The following is a 23,980-nucleotide window of genomic DNA, read 5'->3' on the forward strand; positions in this document are numbered from 1 at the left end:
TCACTGCCAGCATGGGCAGTGTGGCAGGGTGCTTCACAGTACAGGCATCCTGCATGTGCCTGAGGACTGCACGCAAAGACCCCAGTGTGGAAGGCCTGGAATTGAAGGTGACAGTCTAATTGTCCCATATCTGCATGGTGCCTTGTGAAGAGGAATTCAGACCACGCAGGAAAAACACCACTGAAACAAACATGGGACTTGCAGCCCCGTGCCTTCCCACATAAGTCCCTAGTGTTCGGGCAGCCTGTTTGTCACTGCTGGAAGGATATGTCTATTTTCCTGCTGGGGTAACAGGAAAAGGAATGGCACGTTTGGTAGCTGTAAGCTTGCTGACAGGAAGGCGTGAGATCTTCCACTGACAAGTCATCTGTGCTGTTACCTGAATGGAGCGTAGGCCCTGTGGTCATGCCAGAAACGACGCATTCCTCTATGATCCTCCTGGGTGCAGTGTCGTGGGAGCAGTGTCATGGGAATGGTGTCCCTTGTTATCAATACAGGATGTTCTTGTAACCCTTGTTCTGCTGCTTCTTTCAGTGCTTTCTCACACGTGCACACTTCCATCCCTACAACATTCCTGCCAATCTTGGTATTTCTGTTAAGAATCTCTCTGCAAGGACTGGCCTGGCTGGATTGCTATGGATGTAGTTTTGGGAGAAGAGCTGGTGTCCTAAAAGAGATATTCTGTTCCGTCCCTGGGGGACTTTGCACATGTGAAGGTTTCCATATGCCCAAATTAACTTTGATCAATGACCAGCATTGAAACAAGCCTCAGCTTCTCCCTCTGTGGCAGAACCCCAAAACTAGAAAGCTTCAGGACAGCCACACGGTGTCTCTAGTGCTATATGGCCATAGGTGGAGATATGATCCTTCTGAACAGGATGGCTTCTGCCTACAGGCTGGGGTAGGACACGTATTCTGAACCTGATCATGAAAATGTCAACTTGCAAAAGTTATAATTTGTCAAAAAAAAAAAAAGTATGTGGGGAGCATATCATTGTGCTGAGAAGCTTCAGTGCAGGCCTTATGAACACAGCTTTGCTTCCCAGTGAGCATCTCTACCTACAAGCCAAAGCTCTTTGAAAGCCATTGAAATTCCACTGCCATAAAATCTTGAGGGGTAAATAGCACACTACCTGCTTGCAAGTTGCAAATGTCCATGCTCAACGAAGTCTGTCATTCCTGACAGGAGAAAGAGATTTTGCTCCATGAAGCTTTCATAAAAGCTAATAAGCCAGTAAGTGGGCACTTTTCCTTGGAAACTCTCCAAACTCCTTCATGCACTAGGGTTTCTTTAAGCAGATGTTGTCTTTTCTGGCATTCATTTTTCAGAAGTTTGCTGCCAGATCCTGTTTAAGCCACGAAAAAAAAAAAATCTGTAAAGCTGTGTACAAAGGTATCTATGGGGATGTCACTATAAAAAAAAAATAAAAAATAAAACATTATGATGGAGGCCCATGCAGAAATCTCAGAAGACAAACTACAAGACTGAAAAGGCATGTAAGTAAAGTCTGAAAAATATTTTGACAGAGAACTGAGAGACTTCTGCTTTTAGAAGGTGCACTCCTGACTGAAATACACAAAAATTGTGTATCTGAAGTGTTTCATACAGATCAATGTTTTTTGTTTGTTTTCGTTTTGTATTTCTATACAAAAAACAGCCCTTATTATTTATATCAGAAATAACAAAATTGTCCTCACCAAACCACCAGTAGATTCTTGCTTTGCGGTATTATTTCCTCCATTTTGTTTTGTAGGGGCTCGGGAATCACAGCAGTCAAATATTTCTTCTCTAGAACTGCATTTTTAACAATATTCCAGAAAGACTACTTCTTATATGATGTGTTGATAGCAACACGTAAGTGCTAAGAATAAGTAGAAGCTGAACCTAGGTTCCAATGTTTTAAGAACTAAAGAAATGTCTGTTCTAAAGTAGACTGAAAATTGCTGTCTTCAGAGGCATTTGCACAGCCATTTGTCACTGTGGATGAGGAAGCAATCTTAAATGGAATTAAGGTTTCTCTAACTTTAAAGAAGTGGCCAATCCTTCATCAAATATAAACGCAGAGCAAGCTTTGAGCAAACTCTTGTAAATGCATTCTTTTTGGTGCTTCCTTTAACAAAAGAAAATAAATCAATAATTTGCTGCATAAACCTTACTCTGTGGTTCAAGTTAATTTCCCACTGTTCTTTTCTAGAAATCTATTTCTGTAGAAAAGTTCCAAAGTTCCTAGCATTACGGAGTAAGAACAGGAAAAGCATTTGCCTTTTTTCAGACCTGCACATGCAAGTGTTACATGCTAAGGTTAGTCATATATCTAACTATCTCTACAAGAGTAAAATATTGGCCTATTTTGCTCTCAGATCTGTTAGGAAAAAAAAAAAAAAAAAAAAAAACAACAAGAGTATGCCATTTTGAGAGTGTGATTACATGCAAAGACTAAGAAATAAGCTTTCCAGGGGCTCTGCCAATCTTACAGCTCTCTGTCTTCCTTGAGAGATCAGAACAGGAAAGTTTAGTTTCTTGCCTCACAAAAGATTTCTTCCCTGAACTGAAGAAGTGCTTGAACTCTGGCAGCATTATCTAGTTCAGCTCTTATCCTGTCACAGGCTTAACTATTTCTGTGGAGTAAAAATGGCTTCTGGATAAAAAAGCACCCTTAGGTGGCCCCTGCCTACCAGAACTGTACAGTGAAAACTGCAATAGGATGTATCAATACTTTATGGCAACAACTTTATCATGTCTGTCTCTCTTGTGATTTAAGGATGTAACAGGATCATTTAAGAGAGATGTCATTTTTGGAAAATTGAACGTTAGGCTAGGAAAAGAGGCTGTTTCTAGGACATTCTTTCATGCTGAAGACTGTGGAGAATAGAAAACGAATTTGTAAAGTTACAGCTGGTCTCTTCGGCTGTCTAAACCTATGATAACATCTCTATGATATTCTTAAGAGATACCTCTGTGGCTGAATGAAGGGTGCTAAGAAGTAAGACAACGTTGATATTGTGTGAGGCTGGAAGGGACTACTGGAAAATATAAATGGAAACTTTTTTTATGAAGCTTTTTATTAAATTGTTAAATAGAAGGAGGTAATAACTTAACTGTGCAGATGAAAGGGGGAGTATACCAGATGTATAGAATTCATACATTTGTATGGCTTGGGGAATAAACTTTCTCAGGAAGGTGAAGACTTCGATTCTTAATAGAATTAAATTTCATACTGATCCAAGCCAAGATAGGAGCAAAGTTGGAAATGCATAATTTCAATATTCACAGAATAGATTCTTCTCCATTAAGTCAGTTGTGGCTGCTAGGTTTTCTTTGGATCCTTACTGTAAGTGAAATGAGACAATATTTAGCTTTCAGAGCTCTCTGAACAAACAGTAGTATCTCTAAAGTATGTAAAAGTTAAATCACATTTTATCCAAAAACTGGGATCATTTTGTAGTCAATGACACATAAAAGTGGCATGGGGATTTTTCCTCTTTTTCTTTCCTTCCATAGCTACAATTGACAGAAATAGATACTACAGAGAGTCACCATTACTGTGGTAACTTAATTGCATGTTTGTGACACTAGTCATTAATTAAACAGGACTGAAAAGAATGTTTTAGGTGAATATGTTCCATGGATCCTGACTATGGAAATACTGCCTCTTTTCTTGCCATTGGGCTGGGTGACCTGGCTTACCACAAATCTTTCTTGCCCTCTGAACTGTCTGATGAAAAACCTATCTTTTTTTTTCAGAAGAGCAATATATTTAAATATTACATTATGATTTGTTCTCATCCTACTGTGCTAGTAACCCTAGCTGTAAGTTTAAACTGATCATACCCTTAATGGTGCATGCTTTGGTATGGTGTGTATCTGAAAGGCAAGGCAAACTGTGGAATCTGGGAATCACCTGGCTGACAATTTGTCCTGAGCATGGCCCCATCTTTCTAAATGAATAAATGGTACTAGTGTAGGACTGATCCATTAGATCAAAAGCAAGGCAGGAAGTGGTGGGTCTTGTGGATATCATTTCCTCAACAGTGTTTTTCCAAAAGACATGTGAAGAGGAAGGTAGAATACCTGTTGACTTGACATAGATTATTTTTCTTTCTCCACCATTCTCTTTGTTCTCAGACCTACCGGAAGTAAAGGTGGCTTGGAAACCAGAAGCTGTACCAGCACCATCTGTGACAAACTCTACGAGCATAAGATTGCTAGAAGCAACTACATCCGTGGGTATCTTTGATCCACAGGTTTTGTCCATTAAAACTGTAGAAGACTTGCTGGATCCATCATAAACTTTAACATAATCACCCTGACAGCCTCTGGTTTTCTGCAGCTCAAAGGCACGGAAATGCAGGGAAATCTGGAAGGGAAGAAAAACCAAGCCTTTCATACACACATATGAGAGTTCTTTCATGGAGTGCCCTTTAAACCAGACAGAATCCAAGCTGTAGCCAAGCCCAAACTGGTACTGCTTGCCCTGCCTTGCCTCTCATCCCCTGAAGATGCAGGATTCAGATCTAACAGGCCTCTAACTGAATGCTCCCATGTTCAGACTGCTTGGAATTTTTCAAAACTATTGGAGGTTTTCAAAATCACAATTCTGCAGTTGTTTTTGCCTGTACCTGGCTTAAGGACACAAAGAAGTACAGACTAGTTTGAAATCTCTCCCATGAAAAAGATGTTATATGGCAACTGTTACGCAGATAAAGAGCAAAATGTTTAACAAAGAAAGGTGTAAGGCCAACCATATTCCAAGACCGTTATTAACTCATGATTACCTTTCTCGATCGGGTACGGATAAGCCAGACACAGTTGGTATTATGTGAGTAATTTCTTGGGTGGTTGGCAGATTTCAGTGACCCAAATGCTGCATCGAGAATAGTACTACAGCGACCTGAGGGAGAAACAAAGTTTAGTGCAGCACCAGGCTTGCAGAAACTTCCACTCACTTAAAATTGTAATCTCTTCAGAATGTAAAAGTCTTGATTTTCTGATATGGCAACATCATTTCAGGGGACTGGTACACTAAAGAGTGTCAGAGGTTTCATTTTGGCACATTTAGTCACATGGTAATCCACTGATGTGAGGAAGTCAAGTGGTGTTAGAAGAATCAAAAAATTATGGTGTCTCTGCAATACCTACATTCTGAGTTTAGGAGGAGGATTTGGGTTTTCCTCTGTGCAAGGGATAATACTTTATTCGTCATGTTTTTTACCTTTGAATAAATTTCTGTGATTGTATAAAAGAATTTCTTCAAGCAGAGGTTAAAATTAAGGAGTAGAAAATATATAAATATTTAGAATGACAATTTAAACATTTGAAAACTATTAGGCTAGAGCTGCACAAGATACCATGAAACAGTTTCAGTTCAGAAGAGCGTAACAGCTCTTTTCGTTTGTCTCAGGTCTTAAATACAAACTGCAATGAGGGACAAAGATGTCTGACTTTTGTGGGGTTTATCATTGTCTCATGAGCCCTAACAAACCTGATGACTCCAGTGAAGCATACGACATGGTATGCAGTTAAGCCAGTGCCACAGTCATCACATATGCCAACAATGAATGTGTTTGATTTAGTTTGGAAGCAAAAAATAATATTTCACTAATCACAATATGCCTCCAGCTTCACCTTTGCATTCTCTGCCAGAGTGACCGTAATGGGTACCATAGATTTAGGAGTGTAGTCTCACAGTCTTTGATGAGAAGCTGCTGCCAATGCAGACTGCCCAAACACCTCTGTCAATGAGCTGAGTATCCTCAGAGGAAAGGATGGCTTTGAGTCACTTACTGCAATTGTAGAGCTTGTTGATTTTGGCCACGTCCATGTTGCTTAGTCCCTGCCTCTGTCCAATATGTACTGCTCCATCAGGGATTGGTACAATAGTTGCTTTTCCAGTGGTATTAGTGAATGTGTATCTGAAAAAAAAAAAAAAAAAAAAAAAAGTTCTTTAAGTAAAGTTTAAAGTTCTTTAAGTAAAATTACTTCTTTCAGGATTTAATGGCACAATCTACATGCTTTGAGGGAGAACAACAATTGTATGCAAGTTGCTTAAATCCCTTCTGAGAAGTAGATTGTTCTTCTGGCCGATTCTTGATGCATGTTCCAGCATTCTTCTTCTTGTGCAAGAAGAATGGAACCTGCAAAACATGTCTGCTTGCTGCCTCATACTACAAGGCCCTCAAACTATGCTGTTTGGAGAGCTAAATTTAAAACGAGCTCATCAGTTACCTTTGCTATTGTTCTTGAAATTTTATTAAATACGGAATAACCCAAGGATAACAAACTATCTTAATCCCAAACTCATCCTTGAAGAAAATTCAAGCAAACCTCCAAGCCCTAGACATGGTGGCTGGGGAGTAATAGCACTGCTGTCACATACATTATGAAGGTGTTTAAGGTTCTAAAGTCCCACAAGAGGATGCTAATACAGAAATTATTGGAGGCGTAAGTCAGCCTCTTCTTATAATAGAAAAAAATAAAATATAAAACAACCTTTGGCTGCCTCTATATTAATTTATTTATATTTGTGCACAGATTAACTTTACTGTGATCTTAGACTGACAATATTAAACAACACTAATTAGATTGCTGATTAAATGATCTATAGTGTAATACCACTTCAGAAAACTATTTTTAGCCTAGAACCCCAGTATGTTAGGTGGTAGAGTAACAGAGGAAAAAAGACAGCTCTCCCTAAAAAACCTATCTGCGGTTGATGGCTTGCAGTCCTCTTCTTGGCTATGTAATCCTTTTCTTCAAGTGGCAAAGGAGGAACTCTACTCTGAAGCTGCTTCCTTTGTTGTTGCTATGATTAACAGTGCTATTCAAATAAGTTTGATTAGGAAGTCCAGCAGTAAGCAGATGCCCTCCTTTGCCACGTGCTCAGCTGTGAATGACTCCTTAAAGAAAGCTAAAGGATAGTGAATTAATCATGGGGAATGGCTTATCTGAACTGACTTACACTGTTTTTCTCAGAGGGGGAAATGGGGAAGCTATTCCCCATTAGTAGTAGGACAGAGTTTTTACAAGTTAGTTCTAATGTGAGATTTGAGTTCCAACGAAAGCAATGTCACGCTGCTACTTACGGGCCATAGTGCATTACTGAAGAATAGTCATATGGAAGACCCAGGTTGTTAGAGTTTTCAAATTTCTTGAAGTCTGGTCTGTCAGCTGTAATATAAGATACTGTTCTTAAAGTGTGCTTCTTATCCACTCCCTCAGGGAGCAAGGAAGAGTTGGAAACAGCAGGACATATCTACTCTACTATCTACACTGAGGAGATCAAAAGTACTTACCTGGGCTGATGTACTCCCACATGATCTTTACGTATTTATCCCTGTCACTTCGAGAATGTTCATGCAAAAATCCGAGGGCATGGTCCAGTTCGTGCTGAATTATTCCTTTCCACATGCAGCCACCTTTCATCACAGAGACAGTCTGTCCACCGCCTACTTTTCCATAGTTGGACCAGCAGCTGAGAGAGGCATTGAACACCAACAGAAGAAGACTTATGGGATTTTTATTGTCAGGCAAAGGGACATTACAGAGAACCTTGTTTCACATATACATTGTGGGAATGGAATGATTACTTCCTGTCCACTGGGATAGTCAGTGTCTACAGAAAGGCAAAACTGACTATGTTGTACAAAACAAGAGCCAGTATGGTCATCACTAAAGCTTCCTGGAAGACCTTCATTAGCACAAAGGCTCCTGCATGCTGACCTTCTATACTCAGGGATTTTAACTCCCTAGAAATGACCATTTTTGATCCGAATGACTGAATCCTGTATCAGAGCTGGAGCTAAGATAAATAGCACTTAAAAGCTGGCAGATGTTAAACAATTCTCTCACAGAGTCAAATTCTGACCTTGACAACCAACTGTATGTCTGACTCAGAGAACTGTTTATTTCATAAGTTGGAATTGATTTTGCCTTTGCAAGAACTACAGTAGCTTGTTATATGTTGTGTTCAAGTATGCATTATATATATGTATATAATGTATATATATACATATATGTATATATATAAAACACCACACAGAAAACACGAGCTAAAGTATGTTCTACACCTTAAGGGTGCTTTTCTATGGTCTGAGTCACTTCAGTTTCTCTTCTGACTCACTGAAGTAAATGCTGGGTCCTTGCACTTGCAGGGTACCTTGCACTGTGATAAAACATGAATTTTCTTCTCCAAATCAACACCTCTTTCCTCTCTAAGTCACGCGAGATGCAGGTAGTGAAGAATTGAAAAGCAACACAGAAACAACTTGTTCATTTGTCTTTGAACTTACCCATCAGCAGATTTAATGCTGAGGTAATCACGTTCTGTCTGGCGCTTCACAAAATTAATACAAGTCAGTGTTTCGAATTCTGCCATAGCTTCCTGAATCCCTTTTATGTGGCTCTCCTCTGGAGAAGAAAAGGTTAATTTTGGGGGTCACAGAGAATAATAACAGGTGCCATTGAAATCTCATGTGTACACAAAAGCAAGGTAAATGAGGGACACAAACATTAGCCTAGTCTCTTTGTTGCTTCTTGCTCATTAATTAATTTCATTTAAGGTATTACAGCCTGGCATGAGATTCTCCTTATCCAGATCCGTGTCCAAATGGATTCAGGTGGGAGCCTTTTTTTCTTAACAACTTGTTTTAAATTATAGGGGTGATTGTTGTTCTAGCTGCTGATTGTGCACTTGCAGGCAGCTATGGGAAGCTATTTTGCTAATGAAAAGTAGGCCATTCAAACCACACCACAATAGGCCTAAAGGCAGGTATTCATTGTTGTCTTCAGGAGACCAGACCCAAAATATTATGGATGCAAACTACTCAAGGAAATTTGATCTCTTTTTTCTGTTTGTGTCTTTGTATTTAAAATTAATCTGTGCTTGCATAGCACAAATAAATCCTTAGAATAGATTTCATCACCATAGCCACTGGAAACAGGTTTCTATCTGAAACTTATTGGATAAAGTCCATTCAAAAAAAATAAATATATATACATGGAAATTTACACCCACCATAAGTAGGATCCAAGACATAGGGAACACGAACAATCCCATCGCTGGACTGGGGCCAGTAGCAATTGCGACAGTTGATGGCACTGCGGCTCCTTTGTGGGACTATGTCACCTTCTTGCAAGTACCGAGAGCAGTCTGTGGTGAGAAAAAAAGGGTGGAAGTATGTGAGTCGTAGACTGCTGGGAGCTGTCTAGGGCACTCTTGGAAAAGTGTCACTCTGTGTCCTCCTGAAAGCTTATTTTTCCTAAGCTTCTGCTCCTGGTCAACATTGCAAGTGGAGTATTGGGCTAGATGGACATTATTTGCTTCCCTACTTTTGCCGAAGTGTCCTTAGCTAAGAGGACAGGTGAGAAGCTCCAGATCAGTTGGGTAGGGTTTTAGGCAAGACAAGGTAGGTCTGAAAGCAGTTCAAGCAGTAAGAGGAATGCTGTACTTTGGTACTATTTCTTCACCACCTTGTCACACTGAGTGAATGCCCAGGAAAGGTGCTGGGCAAAGGCAGGAGGACAGTAAGGAAACCCAGGAAGGCAAGAGTACAGAGGGACAAATAAAAAAAAAGTGTTGTCTATAGAAAACTGCAGGAGTGTTTGCTGTCCGTCTCTACAGACAGGAGTAATGCTTCATGAATGACCACACTTTCCCCTCCCTGAGGGAGAAAATACAAGAAAGAGAAGCCGATAAAAAGTGGCAAATATGTTTGGAAGTATCAAGGAACAGGAAGTCTAGAGCAGGAAGCTTGGAACTGGCCATATAGGAGTCTGTACTACAAAGCCATATGATGACTGAATGCGCGTATTACTTTCATTCAACAGAAAGGTAGTTAAATAATAAAACAACCATATAACCAAGTTCTCTTTTTATGTCCAAAGAAGGACCAAGATGTTGAGAGCTAAAGCTGAAGAAGCTGCCTGCATAGTTCAGTTGCATCTACATCTGGTATCATCTTCAGTATTGACAAGATAGATTTAGGATACCATAGGGCTTCAGCAGACCACACAGACAAAGTATTTGTGGACAGTTTCTGAGGGTTTTTTACATTTATATGAGCAAGATAGGAAAAAATGTTTGCACAGATTATGGTAAGATATTGTGTCTCCCCCATTGCCCTCTCCCCAGCCCCCAGCCCCCCTCCAAAATAATAACAATCAGAGAGACCTAGTAGAAGCAGGGCTTTGATGGTATTACCTTTGTTAACTTTCAGAATTCTGTTAAAAATAACTTCATCCTCAGAGTCTGTCTCTATAGGTGATGGAGATTCTGTTCAGAAAATACAGAGAATCACTTTCTCATTCCCAAGGGCAAAGTGAATCCTGATTTTTAATCTGACAAGTTTCCAGGCACTCCCTTTGCTCTGGCCCCAATCACAGTCATGCAGTCAAACTCACGGAGTCTATTTATGTGTTGGTGTTCAGTCATGTAGATATTTGCTCAGGGACACAATCTTGTGAACCTCCCAACAGCAGTGGTTGTTTCGGCATTAATCCAGTCCCGAGAGACATTCCTTTTCAATCTTTCTCTCTTTCTACCTTTGTTTTTTAGTCATTGCATTTACAGGAATGGTCCTTCCGCTCTTCTAAGTCTGTTTTGTCCTGCTTGGACAGCAGGCAATTCCAGCTGGCAATTCCCCTCATCTGCATGGCTACCTCCGTGTGCTCAGACAGCACAGCTTTCCTTCTGCATGCACACATCACACTCAACCACCCAAACATATCAGGAGCAAAAACAGTTGGAAAGCATTCCTGCTGCTTACTGCTGGGTACACTTTTCTTGAAAACTCTTGAAACCAATGAATCAGGACTGAATTCCTATTCCATGATTGAGACTGAGGTGCCCAGATAAGCCCAGTATCGGGGACTTCTGAGCCTCACATAAGTAAAATCAGCTGATTTTGAGCATCATGCTATGAGTCTTGACATCCACAAACAGCACAGGCAGATGGCTTCTGCGCTTGCTTTAACCTTCAGAAGTGACTTAAGTCAGGATATTATCTAAGCAGAACCATTTTTAGCAAAATTTACACCTGAAATTGTTAGCAAGGCTGGGAAATTGGCCACAACCAACAGACTCTACTTTGCATAAATTATTATGGTTAATGCATTCTTAAAATTTCTTCCCTGAAATTAATTTGTGTTAAGCAAGTGCTATTTTCTGGAGTAACTGGGTAGCTAACAATCAGTATATCCTAGCAAACACTTACATTTAGATGTAATAATACATACCATATATATCTTCTTCTGTAGTAACCTAGGAGGATGAAACATAACTATTATCTCACAATTAACAGTATAACATAAATATGAAATAAAGTAACATGCAAAGGATCAAAAGTGTCTGGGCTACTGTTGTGTGCATCTTTCACTAGTGCAGTCTTGAGGTCTTATTTACTGTACCATGTGTAAAAAAAGTACTACCATGTGTGGTAGATATTCTTCTTTGATGTATTTTGCATATACGGATATCATAAAATAAATTCGCATAGGAGATTCAGGAAATGCAATTTGAAGCATGTAGCAAGTTTCATAACTTCTAGCTTCATTCATGTTCCTGATGGTAGAGTACAAGGCTGATGAAATCTCTGATGAAATCCTCCCAGTATCACCTCACAGCAGTGGTGAAAGGCCATGGCATTTACTGCTTGTAGGGAACTGTGGGGCTGGTACCTAGCTGTGGAGGTCATGTTAGTAGCAAAACAAATTGCCATACTCCCTTTGCCTAGTAGAATAAAAAGCAGTTCTGAGTTTTCTCTATGACCACAAAGGAGGCAAAATTTTCCTGGGATTTTGGCTATATTTGGGCATTTTGGAATGACAAATGAGATAGGGATGGAAACTGCACACTCTGGTACATTGTTGATCTGGGAAGACTTCCTGCACAGATGGGGATATGGATGAGTAGATGAGTCTTGAAGTCAGTGCTGGACCCCAAAGTTAACAAAGGAGCTGATTTAGTTGTCCTCACCTGAGTAGGTTCTGTTGCTGCAAAAAGCAAGGAAGAAAAAGACAAGCAAAAGGAGCAAATTAGATTCTGAATGCAACTTCACAGCACAGGTCTCAATAGCACAGGTCTCCTCAGCCATGGGAATGCCTTTGGCAGGTGCCCTTGCTTGGAGAGGTAAGAGGGTGCACTAACTGATGCATGTACACAGAAATTCAATTGAGACTTAGACAAACATCTATGAAACTGTTCCATGTTCAGGAACAGAATCCTGGTCATTAACTGTATAAGAATCAGCAAAGCATTTTTCAGCTCCAGTGTGAAAAATGTCAGAGGAAATTAGGGACAAAAATTTGTTTTGTTCCCAGATTCCACTGGAACAGGTGCAGGCTAACCAGCTCAACAATCCTCTCTGGTTTCACAGTGTCAAAGAGGAAAGTTATAAAATGGGATGAAGGCTATAATTTAGCACCAGGCAAATAATCTTGACTTCAGTATGCACCTGACAGCAGCTTGTAACCATCCTGAATCCTAACATGTGTTTCTAGCATGTCACCTTCTTATTTCTGCCAAAAGGCAGTTTCTAGATACCAGCACAGAAGGGAAAATCTGATATATATTTCTGAAGAGAAACTTCATTGCTATAGCATCATAAGAGTACAGAAATTGAAAGGTCCTCCAGAGGTCATCCAGTTTGTCTGCTTTCCCTAAGGCAGAAGCAGTTTTATCTATGTTATTCCTGAACACAGTTTGCTTGACCTGTTCTTAAGTATGATGGATATGCCACACACCTTTCTGGCAATCTCTTCCTTGTTGTTAATAATCACACCTGTATTTGTCAAAATTTAAAACCACAATTGTTTTTCTACCCAACACCATCACAGAGAGCACTTATGCAAATAGTTCTCATATCTCTAAGCCCATCCTTAACTTTTTGAGCATGTGTTTTCAGCAGAAGATGTGGAGGATGCCAAGCTCTGTCACACCTTGCAGCACCTTTCCTTTTCACAGCTTCCATTGACCTAAGTGGTTATTGCCCAAATGTAGGGGGGACTTCCTCCTATTCAGAGTAGGTCTAGAACCTGCAGAAGAATTGCTTTGATTGAGCCAAAAATTCTTAAATCTGCCTTTTCAGACTGTTACTTCATTTGCATGCTAAAGAAACTCCACTACGATAACTTTTGTTTATTATGCAAAAGTTCAGTCATTTCCCAGGAGCTGCAACAGAGAGGTCTATGGCATCAAAAAATTATTCAGGAAAGTGCATTTTTGACATAGGTTGACCAAATTCAAAATTCATGCACACAAGAGGCATTAGAATAATTGACTAGTCAAAGTCAGTGGAAATTAGGCTCCAGATTCCTAGGCACATACAGCCCAGGACCCCTTTTTAAAGCTCAAGTGAGACATCATAGAAGGCATCTGCTATGTGCCTCATCAAATGAAATCTGGTGTGATACGGATTTCAAAATGTTACAGTTCAAGTTTTCCCTGCACTGTAGATACTGAAAGATGGCACAAAAAGCAGTAACAATGGTAAATTAAAACTCACTGTATGTGTTTGGCCCATTAACCCTGCCACTTCGAGTTCCAACAAGCATGTCCCTCCACTGGCTTCAAATTTACTGAACATTAATTTTGCATCCCTTTGCTTCTATGCCATAACTGACATCTCAAAAGAAGAATTGCTCAGTTTTCATTAGTCACTACCTTGTTCTGAGTATGTCAAGCAACTCTTTCTTAAGCCTCTTCCTTTTGTAGCACGTCACCCCTGACTCGGCAGTTTCTTGATGTAGTTAAGGTCTACCTACAGTTTTATTTCCATTGACATTCGCTGGAAATCTGCAATTACCCCATTCTATTTTTCAAAATGACAAAAGCTGTTCTGTTAAGCCCATACTATTCATTTTCTATCTCAGCACAATGCAAGGCTTTCTCCAACACCTGATGTACCTTTTTCTTGTTGCCGCATCAAGGCAGGTAAGGAAGCAAATAAGTGGCAATAAGTGGCAAGTAAGTGGCAATAAGTTACCTAATGCTCAGTTTAAAGGAAAAGTATCAAAATGTAATGTTAAAATGTAATTTTCAAGCCTGTCCAAGCACAGCTGAATTAACCTAACAAACCACACCCAGAAAGTACATACATGTAGAGCACGTCTGTGTGAAAGCACATCTGCATTCAGCCCAATACCAAATTGGGAAACATAAAAGTTAGTACATTCAAGTGCTCTAAAGTTGTCACTCAGCAGCAAATTAGTCTTACGTGTTATCACCTATATTTACCACGCACTGGTGACATTCAAATCTATACGTCTTTTATAACCTTGTGACACCTTTTCCATTTTTTCTGTGTTGTGACACAGTGAAGTCAAAGCTTCTTCTCAACATTGTGCAGCCCAGGGTTACAGAACGAGGCACTCTTAGACACACAGCTCTGAGTCTGCTCTGACTCAGACCTCTCACCTGTCTACACTATAAGTAAAATTGATTGCTCAACAATTTGGTCTACCACAACACATACACTGCTGATGACATGCAGGTACTTTCACTGCTGCAGCTCTGCTTTTGTTCCTCTTTCCTGAGGCCTCTTTGGCAGCCCCATGCTTCAGCTGTACAACTATATGTAACTACATCAGTGGCAGCGTCACAAATCAGCTTGTCATTCATTTCAGGATCTACTACACTGCACAGAACTGCACCTACAAAATATGGGGTTCTCTCCACAGTACAGATCTTACCTCCTTTTCCCTGTTCCTCACTAAGTATGAGCAGCATAGAGCTTCTTTCTTAAAATCTTTTGTTCTGCTGCTGCTGCTCCCAGATAGACCCTTGTATCTTGTCACCACTGCTAGAATCATTGAAATCTTGACAGACAGCCTTAACTTTTTCTACCCTGAAGAAGCTCTGCTTTGAACTCTGCTTTTGAATCTTAATTTCCCCCTACTTCAGATTTTTTTTATTCATTCCATAAAGACACTGGGAAGCCATACAATTTGTAATAATAACTCTTTTCAAAATACATAACTTAGTAAGTAGGCAAACAGAAAACCATACTCTCGCTAAGTCCCTCATACATGCAATGTAGTGGCATGTTTATTTCTGGCAGTATAATGTCCGTAGTTACACTTCTAGCTAGTAAAAACTGCATATCTGGAAGTATTACTGAAACTACATTATTTGCATCAGCTAATGACCAGGCTTTGAGATTGCTGCTACGTAATTTATTTGATACATGGTCAAGAATTAAAATACAATAGAAATCCTACTTACTTGCTGTACTGTTTCCGGAGTTGTCCTGCAAAATCAATAGGTAGAAGGTGTTAATTTTCCATAGCTCATAAACGCAGCAACAATAGCATCAAAACGAGGTCAAAAAGAGGAGCTAAAGTAATAGATTGTCTTCATATAGCATTATATTACTACTATTTTTCTTGTGGGAAAATTATCAAAATGGGTTTCCACAGCTTCACTCCAGGAAGAACATGTCAATTAGAAGAAAGAGCAGGGCTGTATGGAACTGCTCTCACCTGAATAGGGAAGCCCAGGGTAGTGTGAAGCAGAAATGCGGTGAAGACTAGGAACATTTTCAGATCCATTCTCCAGTTCTGACAGACCACCCGTGCTTGTCCTTATCTCTTCCCCTTCCAGGAGCGCTGCCGCTAGATATACCAGTAGAGCCTGCTCTGCCAGGGCTCGAAAAATCTTCACCAGCCAATGGGGATCCAGGCAGGAAGCAAGCTTCTTTTGTAGCCTCAAGAGTCAATTTAGCCTCAGGGTATCTCCTAGTGCTGCACTACTGCTGTCAGGGTGATCTACAGCATCCCTTGTCTTCATATTGCCATTCACACTGCTCTCTGGACAAGGATCAGCCTCATGCTTGTGCTGCCATGCACTTTCTCTGCTTCGTGGAGGAGCTTTCCTTAAGTGTTCAATTTAACTGGTACCACCTGGGAAGCCCTGGATAGCTTTCTGGTGTAATTCTGGAGATTTCTGATGGTGGGTGATTTTTTAATTTATGTCACAGGAAGCACAGAAGGCCATGACAGTATTATGCTACTTCGGAGCTTGTAAGAAATCCCTATTCAGTGTAGTCATGTCCATATCTTCCCTGAGTAGATTTCCTTCATGTTCTCAGCTTATAGATCTACAAGTAGAATTTCTGTTTCTTCCTCTGTGTTTCCTGATGTTATAGGAACTCCATAATTTCTGTCAGTCTGACACTTACAGGTGCCCGGTAGGCTTCATGACCAGCAGTCGGAGAGGGGATGAAAGACAAGAGGAGCAGAAGCAGCACTTGTCATTCTCACATTTTGAGGATGATTTACTGATCCACTGCTTACTGGAGCTCACTTCCAGAAAGGATGTAGGAAGCAATGAGCAGACCTGTCAAGAAATGCTTGTAGGAGGTAAACTCCTGAGTCTTTTGTCACAGCAACATCTTGTCATGACCTCTTTATTGCAGCAAAGCACTGCTTGTTGAAATATTTGCTGGAAGTGCTGTACCTGGGGAATTGTCCGGTCTCTAATGCATGCTTGTTTTGTGTCAGAGTACATTTTCCATGCGTGGAGAAGGAAACTGAAATTAAAAAGGTAGAGATTCTCTCCGTAGACCATGCCAGTGCTCAGATACCTTCAGAGTGAGTTTAAATCCACTCACACTTTCACTGTTTCTTTCTGTATTAAATAAGATGTTCCACAATGATCTTGGTGTTAGAAGTTAGCCATGTTGGTGAATGAACCAGGAAAGAATCAAGAAGGAGTGGAGTGGGAGAAAGCTTTCACCAAATGAAAACCGGTCAAGTCTAGGAGTTACAGGGAAATGTAGTCTGAATTGCATTTTCAGGGATTACTCTTAATTTTAGTGGATGGAAGTTCACAGTTATACACCGCTGGCTATTTTAGGAGAGTCTGTATTGACAAGGTCCAGGGATAAACCTTCATTATCTCCACAGGGAGGCAGCACAGGAGAATACTATTTTTTCCCTCTCTGGCTGAAGTACAGTGTGCCCTAGACACCTGATAGTAAAAAGCAGGGTAGCACATGGCCCTTGTCCCTGTGAAAGAACAAAGATCAAGCAGGCACTGTCAGCACGCTGATCTTGCTGACACGGACAGTCTTTGTGTCCCTCTGTGTGCATAAACGTTTGCACTAAGCAATGCTAAGTGCCTTTCTTTGTATTTGGGCTTCAGTGATGAAAATCTTCCTTGTGCTGAAGCAAAGTGGTGCAACTCTGGTCTGCAGTCCTGGAGTGATTTCCCCAGGCTTCTCACTCAATACAAGGGCAAGACGGATGTCCTTGCTTACAAATGCCTTGGTATGCTAAAACGTATCAAAAAGACACCACAGAATGGGACTTGTGTATAATCTGCTTGCATTACAGTTTAGAGGAAGAAAGGAAAGGTCAGGTTCCCCTCAGGGAAAACCAGTCCAGAAGCAAAAGGACAGATCAGAGACACTGAAGGAATAAAGCAAGGGGTTAAACTGCAGGGTAGGAAGATCAGTAAACAGCATCTTTGTTGCTTCTTGCTGGGAAAATACTATAACCTCCCAAGTAGCTGGTTAACTGCCTGTGCTCAGGAAAGGGTGAGGGAACTGGGCTGGCGAAAAGGATGCTGCACGTTTTGTGCTGGACGTGCTAATTGCTAATATGCTGACATATTAAGTAGTTTGTCAGACAGATTGCTGCATGCCACCTTTTCCATATGCTAACACTAGTGATGATGGGGGAGATTGCTGTTACAATCAAGAATGTGGCTGTAAATGCTACAGCTGGCAAAGCACGCACAACAGAGCAAGGGGGAGTGCTGACACATCATGCCTGCTGCACATCTCAATGATCCTATCAGCTTCTGTTTGTCCCTGTGATTTGGATTCAATATTTGGTTGTTTTCCTAGGTGCATTATTCATGGGGGAGGAATTGTCAGCAGTCCTGTTTACACTAATCAAAAAGCTATCTAATTTTTCAAGATATTGCAAAAACTATTCCTTTCACCAGATCCAGTAACGCTGGTACCTCTAGCAGAAAAAGTGCCAAAGAAATTTTATTGGAACCTTTAGGAACCAAACTAGGGCTTAGCAAAGGGGAGCCTGTCTTTGCATGTGTGGAAGGAATGCATTTGGGAAATTTTGTCAGGACTTGAGCTCTCCTGTCCATATATCCCAGATTCTGGTAGACAGTAGGAATGGCATATACTTTGCAACTGTGAAAAATGATTGGCAGGTGTCCAAAACCAACAATAAGATATCTAGCGTTACTTGGACAGGACAGTGAAGTTATCTGCAAGAAGTCCATCAGCAAGAAGAACGCTACTCCTGAGAGACCACTACAAAACTTAGAGTTATTCCTGAGGATGTATGCTGATCTGCAGAAAACTGTATGCATAAGCAAGAAAAGACTTTACAGATATAGAAATGAAAGAATTTTCTGTTGCTTGTGGGAGTTCACTGTAGGCAGCCAAAATCAAAACAGCAGATGTATAGAAGTTGCAACACTTCTGTAGACACCTTTCAGATTTTGCTCAGTTGTGTATCATTTAGGCATATATATTATACAGTTATTTTTCTCTTTGGAGTGTTTCATTGTAAACAGTTCCCAAAATATAATGTAAAACATCAAGACAGAGTTACATAAAAGAAATCAGATGTCTATTATTGCTAAGTACTAACTAGTATAACTACTAGCTACTAATTGTGATGTAGTAAAATGCAGGAAAAATAATTCCATGAAATAAGAAAGTAGTCAAATTTTTGTTGATTTAAAAATATGTTTGTACTGCTAAAGGAGGTTATATGGCAGTTACCTTACCCGATTAACGGTAAAATATTAAAAGGCCTTAAAGGTTTTAAATCATCTGACTTTACTAAAACCAGCCATTGAAGCAATGGTATGGTCCACAACACAAAACAGAAATTACTGTGGACTACTGGCATCACCTAAATAAACACCACACAATTACATATACAGTTAAGTGTTAGTGACAGGTCTTAACCAATAATATATTATGTTAGAAAGATCTGCTCAATATCATTTCTCTGGAATGCCTGCTGTGTTGGGCATTTCATTATTTTGGCTCACTGTTTTTTTTGGAATAGGAATTCCAGTTGCAGCTCAGCTCTGGGCTCATTCATTCTAAACGTAAGTCCACTGGCCAGGAAGTCTGTTCCTATGCACTTCTTCCACTTCAATGCTTTTTAGTTTCCCTCTCTCTACTTCCAGTTGTCTTAACACTCTGTCACACAGAATTAGCTTCCTTTTCTTTGGTGTCTTTATTACCTTTCAGCTGTGATACTTTTCAGCTATAAATCAGTCCTCACATAAGTTTTTTCTAGGCTGGCTTACAGGATTTTCAGCCCTTTAGTCTTATAATTAAAATCTTGGTTCTGCAGTCAGATTCGATAGTCTTTGAATTCCTTCCAAATTGCTCATACCTTTCTGGTAATGCAGTGATTAGGAGTGGACAATTTTGGTTGTATTTATGCCAGCCAGTACTGCACTTTGCTGGTTAAGACTATCATGGCAGACTAAACCACGGCAGGTTCTGAGGGTTTCATAGGCAGCCAGCATAGACTTCAAGTCCTTGTACAGAAAAAGACTGATGTGTCATAATAGACAACTCTAGATAAGTCAAAGTGTGTATTTTCTCATACCAGGGAGCGTACTTGTTGAATCAAAAGATTTAGCTGTCCTTCATGTTCCTCTCCACACTCCTTTGTATCCTCCTACCAGAGAAGGCTTGCAGTTCCTCACCCCATTTCCTATTCCACTTTCTGTCATACTTCCAGTTTCTGAGAGGCTCCTGATTTCCTTGTCCTTGCTAACACCATCTGCAGCAGCTCCTAATTTTACATCGTTTGCAGACTCCTTAGCAGAGCACTTACACATCCTCCATAGTATTAATTACTAGCTCCAATCGTAGTTCTAGCCCTAGCAGTATTTCTGCGAATCTAAGTGATGAATGTTTGCTTGTTATTGATTAGTCACTTCTCTATTCAATGAGCCGAACCTGGAAACTTTGATCTTCAGCCTGTCATCAGAAAAAAGAGGGATGATGGAGAAAAAGATTTTTTAGTGATGGATTGTTCTTTATGAAAGAAAAATATGCAGTTAAAAAAAAAAAAGTAAGAAAAATTGAAAAAGTCAAAGCATTGTGATTTTTAAAAAAAATGCATAAAGATGATTTTCATTTCAAAATCACATTTCAAGGTCAAATTTAGAGAAATATAATTGAGTAATTAAATTAGCATTTGAAATGAGGTATGATCTGAAGATTATTTAGGGTTAGGGAGGAGAAGGGTGGTGATGAAACTAGAACTTTAATTTGGACAACTCTAGTAATGAACTTCTGATTTACTTGGGGAAAAAAAAGAAAACACACACACACAAAACAAATTCCTTTCTTTTATCAGAAGAAGCCATCTGATTTGTCTGCTGCCCTTAGGTGAGGAGCAGAGGGATCAAAGGTTTTACATGATGTTTCCAGCCTGCAGAACAATGCTAGGCTGATTGCAAAGGAATCCATGTGATGGGGTAAGGTGAGAGCTGTTGGAGCAGTGCCTGGGGTTATCTCTGGTCTCTGCCCTCTGCAGGGATACATGCCATCACACAGTGCTGCCCAAGCTGTACACTGGGGAGTTAGTTCTCCTGCCTGTATCTCCTTGAGACAGATTGTGCAATGCCAGCCAGCTCCCCTGCTTGGTTTCATCTTCTGTGAGAAAGGGTCTTTTCTTACAAACTGAGAGCTTTCGGTCACATTAATTGTGACATGAAAGCTACCTTTGTAAGCATTTCTTTGACGTTTTAAATACAGGCATCAAAACACTGTCTCACGTCTGCTTCTCAGATGAGTGCACAGTAGCTGTCGATGTGTGCTGTGAGTGAAATGCACCAATCTCTGACTTATTGTGCCTAGATCTGCCTGACTGAATCTACTGATAATCCCAATCATTATCTCTCACCCTGCAAGAAGTATGTTCCTAGCACGATCATCAGCATCAGCTAGCTGCACTTCACAGATTGTTTTTACTGTACCTCAGCAGAAAGGCTGAGTACCACCTATCTCAATACTTCTACTTGCTTCTCAATAAGTGGCTTCCTGACTGTCCTCTCTCCAGAATTTCAGAGTATTTCAATGGGAATCTTGAGAAGGTGGTTTCAGCGTTTTTCTGAATGCAGATTCCCTTCGCAAGGTGAGCCTCACTGTGAATTACGCCCATTTACCAGGTTAGCGTATAGCTTTGCTTCCTCTCCGGGGAGGGTAATTTGTCGTTTCTCTCATGCCTCCTGGGCAGGTGAGTTTGGACACTTCCCCTGCTGCCTCTGACTTTATCTAGATCCCCAGGAAAGTGCTCTGAGGAAAGTTAAAGTCTAACCTTCCCTGCCTTGTTTTAAGAGAGCAGGTAACAGTGACTAAATATTGACATTGGAATGATTGGTTGATAATAAACCTTACACTGTTACATGGCAGAGTTTGCTCATGGCTCCCTTTCACTAAGACAGAGCTGGGGACAACAGGACACGCAGTAAATGATGGAGGAGCACTCACAGGGCTGCAGTGTGGAAGGCAGGAAAGGTGGGAGGCCAAAGTCTTCGCTGCCTGATGCGGGCAGAGAAGGAGGCCTGCACAGCTCAGCCTCTGCACGGCCTACCTGCTGCCATCACTGCTCGTTGCTGATGTCTAGCTTTGGCAAGGAAATCACTCACATTTTAACCACGTTGTCTGTCCCAGATAAATCCCTTCATCCTTTTCCAGTTTCTGAGGGCTGCTCATTGCTCCAGGAGTAAAAGATTCCTTTCATTGCTCAGCATTGAGGCACCTGCTATCAGCATGTACAAAAGCTCCATAAATCTTTACAGATTTATCCCTCCAGCACTCCCATCTGAACAAGAAAGAAGATTTGTTCCCCTTTTCACAGCAGGAGGAGCTGAGCACCTGCACCCCTCTCTGCCCCGTGCCTGAGTTTCTCCAGGCCGTGCAGGTTTTCCCTCCATGAGGCCTGGCAGGACCCCAGAGGAGGCGGGTGCTGGGCCTGGGACTCCGCCGTTCCCTCCAGGGAACAGGGAATGGCTGCCACCCGAGCCGTGACCGATCTGTTCGTGATGCTGCCCAGGGAAATTGTGGCTACATTAACCTCGGCTTACAGCTGCCATTGCATTAAATAAAAAGCTTCCCATGGGGCCTCTCTTTCCATTCATCTGCGGAGACTCTGCTACTGGTTTCTGAATGCGCTAAAGGGACATTGCCAAATTACCTACAATTGCCATTTTTCAAGCACTCACCAGTGTACTCTATGTTGCTCAATAAACACATCAAGAAGGCCCACTCCTTCAAGAACTTGCACATCAAATAAATTAGAGAGGCTGTCCTGAAGCCTCCTGTGGGAGGGAAAAGGTAAGCTATATTTTCTTATAAAGCTGATAGAGGCTTGTATGGCCAAACTTTAATCTGAGGCCTTTCAAGTCTAGCCTTTTGGTTTCAAATTCATCTTTGCTGTAGTTACCATTCTCCTTAGTGGACTTAGCATTGGCTTTCCAGGCTTTTATGCAGGAAAAACTTTTTTTTTTTTTTTTGTACTGGAAGATTTGAACTGAAGATCCAGTTTCTTACAGAGATGGATCTGTTGCAGATCTGCAAATGATACAGCATGAGTTCATCAAGGAATCAAGGTCAAGACACTCTGAGAAAGCTTCTATGTAGAGACCTGCTCCCATCCTTTACATATGTATCTCCCTTCTATCTCTGATAAGGAATGTTACAAACAGAATCTGGGAGTATATGTGTATTCCTCCTTTGAAAAAGTAAATTCTTCTTGTAGAAAATTGAAGAAATTGGTGATGTGGAATATTCAAAGTAGTTGCTTTCTGGCTAAGGAAAGAAGGGTGGAGTATTTATCCCTTTCTTCATTCTGATAACCTTTTCTGATCTACAAGAGAGAGGGGCCCACATGTTACTCATTTTGAGCCATCATAAAAAAGGAGAAGACAATGCCAGAGTTCATCTATCCAAGAATTTATGAGGGCCATAGAGGCAGTCTCTGTGGCCTGTCATTAAATGAATTATGATGCTACCCTCAAACCACTGCAATTCTGGTATCCAGAGGTTTGAGGTAGAAATATCACACTACTAAGGTGCTGGATTTTATAATGAAATAACTAAACAAAAACAAAACAAAACACAAATAGGAAAAAAAAAAGGAGGATGCATATCAAATGATCAAGTCAACCTTTTTATACAATTAACTGAACTATCCAGTAAAACCTTGGTTTTTTGCTTTATTACGCCATTAAATGGGCAGCAGTCTTGATGACCTACCAATCCCCACAGGAACAGACCACATGCATCTCTGCTGATGTGTGTGCTTGATAAAAGCACTCACATACTGAAACTAATGGGGATGCCCTTTGCTGTCAGACAAGGCAGTCAGTCCAAATTATGAGCTTTTATGAGACAATATCTTTTCCACACTCCAGTGTATGGCTACTCTAGCAGATGGTTTGACTGCTAGCCTAGGGTGATTTAGAGAAGCCTTTCAGTAAGCACTGTTTGTACTGAAATTCCTCACACTCTGCTGCTTACACATACACATTTGCTTCCAGATGCTTGCTAGCAGGAACAAAACAACTCTAGGAATACAGAAGCAGTGGTGTTTCTCCAGAGTGACAGTCAGGCACTGACACATTGAGTACATTTCCCCTCCGATCCCACCAGAACAGGGTCCTTCTTCCGCAGGCAAGTCTCCTGTCTCAGCCTGGGTTCCCGCTGGTGGTCAAGGGGCTCCGTCACCTCCCTCCAGGGCTTCTCCTGCCCTGTGCCATTGAAGCTGCAATGGACTTGCAGCTTTTCTTCATAGTGGAACAAAATGCTGCTGGGAATGAAGGTCTGAGTACATTTGGAGACCATATAATGGTTCTGTGTCCCTCTGTTAATTACAGCTGGGGAGGCAGGAGGGGAACACCAGGCTGTTCCATACACTGAATAAATGTCTGGGTTAGCAGCCTTCAACATGTCAAAGAAAGGTGAGGTGTGCCAAAAG

At 40.9% G+C, this 23,980-nt stretch overlaps 1 protein-coding gene across 1 annotated transcript; it reads right to left on the reverse strand.

Annotated features, from left to right (window-relative positions):
• Positions 1 to 1,381: 1,381 nt before the first annotated feature.
• Positions 1,382 to 17,288, reverse strand: LOC308195329 (astacin-like metalloendopeptidase). The gene is made up of 12 exons (XM_080592541.1): positions 15,476 to 17,288; positions 15,219 to 15,243; positions 11,973 to 11,989; positions 11,234 to 11,258; positions 10,200 to 10,271; positions 9,015 to 9,149; positions 8,290 to 8,407; positions 7,294 to 7,472; positions 7,084 to 7,168; positions 5,786 to 5,913; positions 4,777 to 4,892; positions 1,382 to 4,358 (listed from the first exon to the last, which is right to left on the reverse strand). Exons 1-12 carry the CDS (start codon positions 15,542 to 15,544, stop codon positions 3,789 to 3,791), a joined length of 1,539 nt encoding a protein of 512 aa, XP_080448667.1. The 5' UTR covers positions 15,545 to 17,288; the 3' UTR covers positions 1,382 to 3,788.
• Positions 17,289 to 23,980: the final 6,692 nt, after the last annotated feature.

The sequence above is a fragment of the Anser brachyrhynchus genome (genome assembly GCF_964034855.1).
Source record: "Anser brachyrhynchus genome assembly, chromosome: 5".
In the NCBI taxonomy this organism is placed as follows: Eukaryota; Metazoa; Chordata; class Aves; order Anseriformes; family Anatidae; genus Anser; species Anser brachyrhynchus.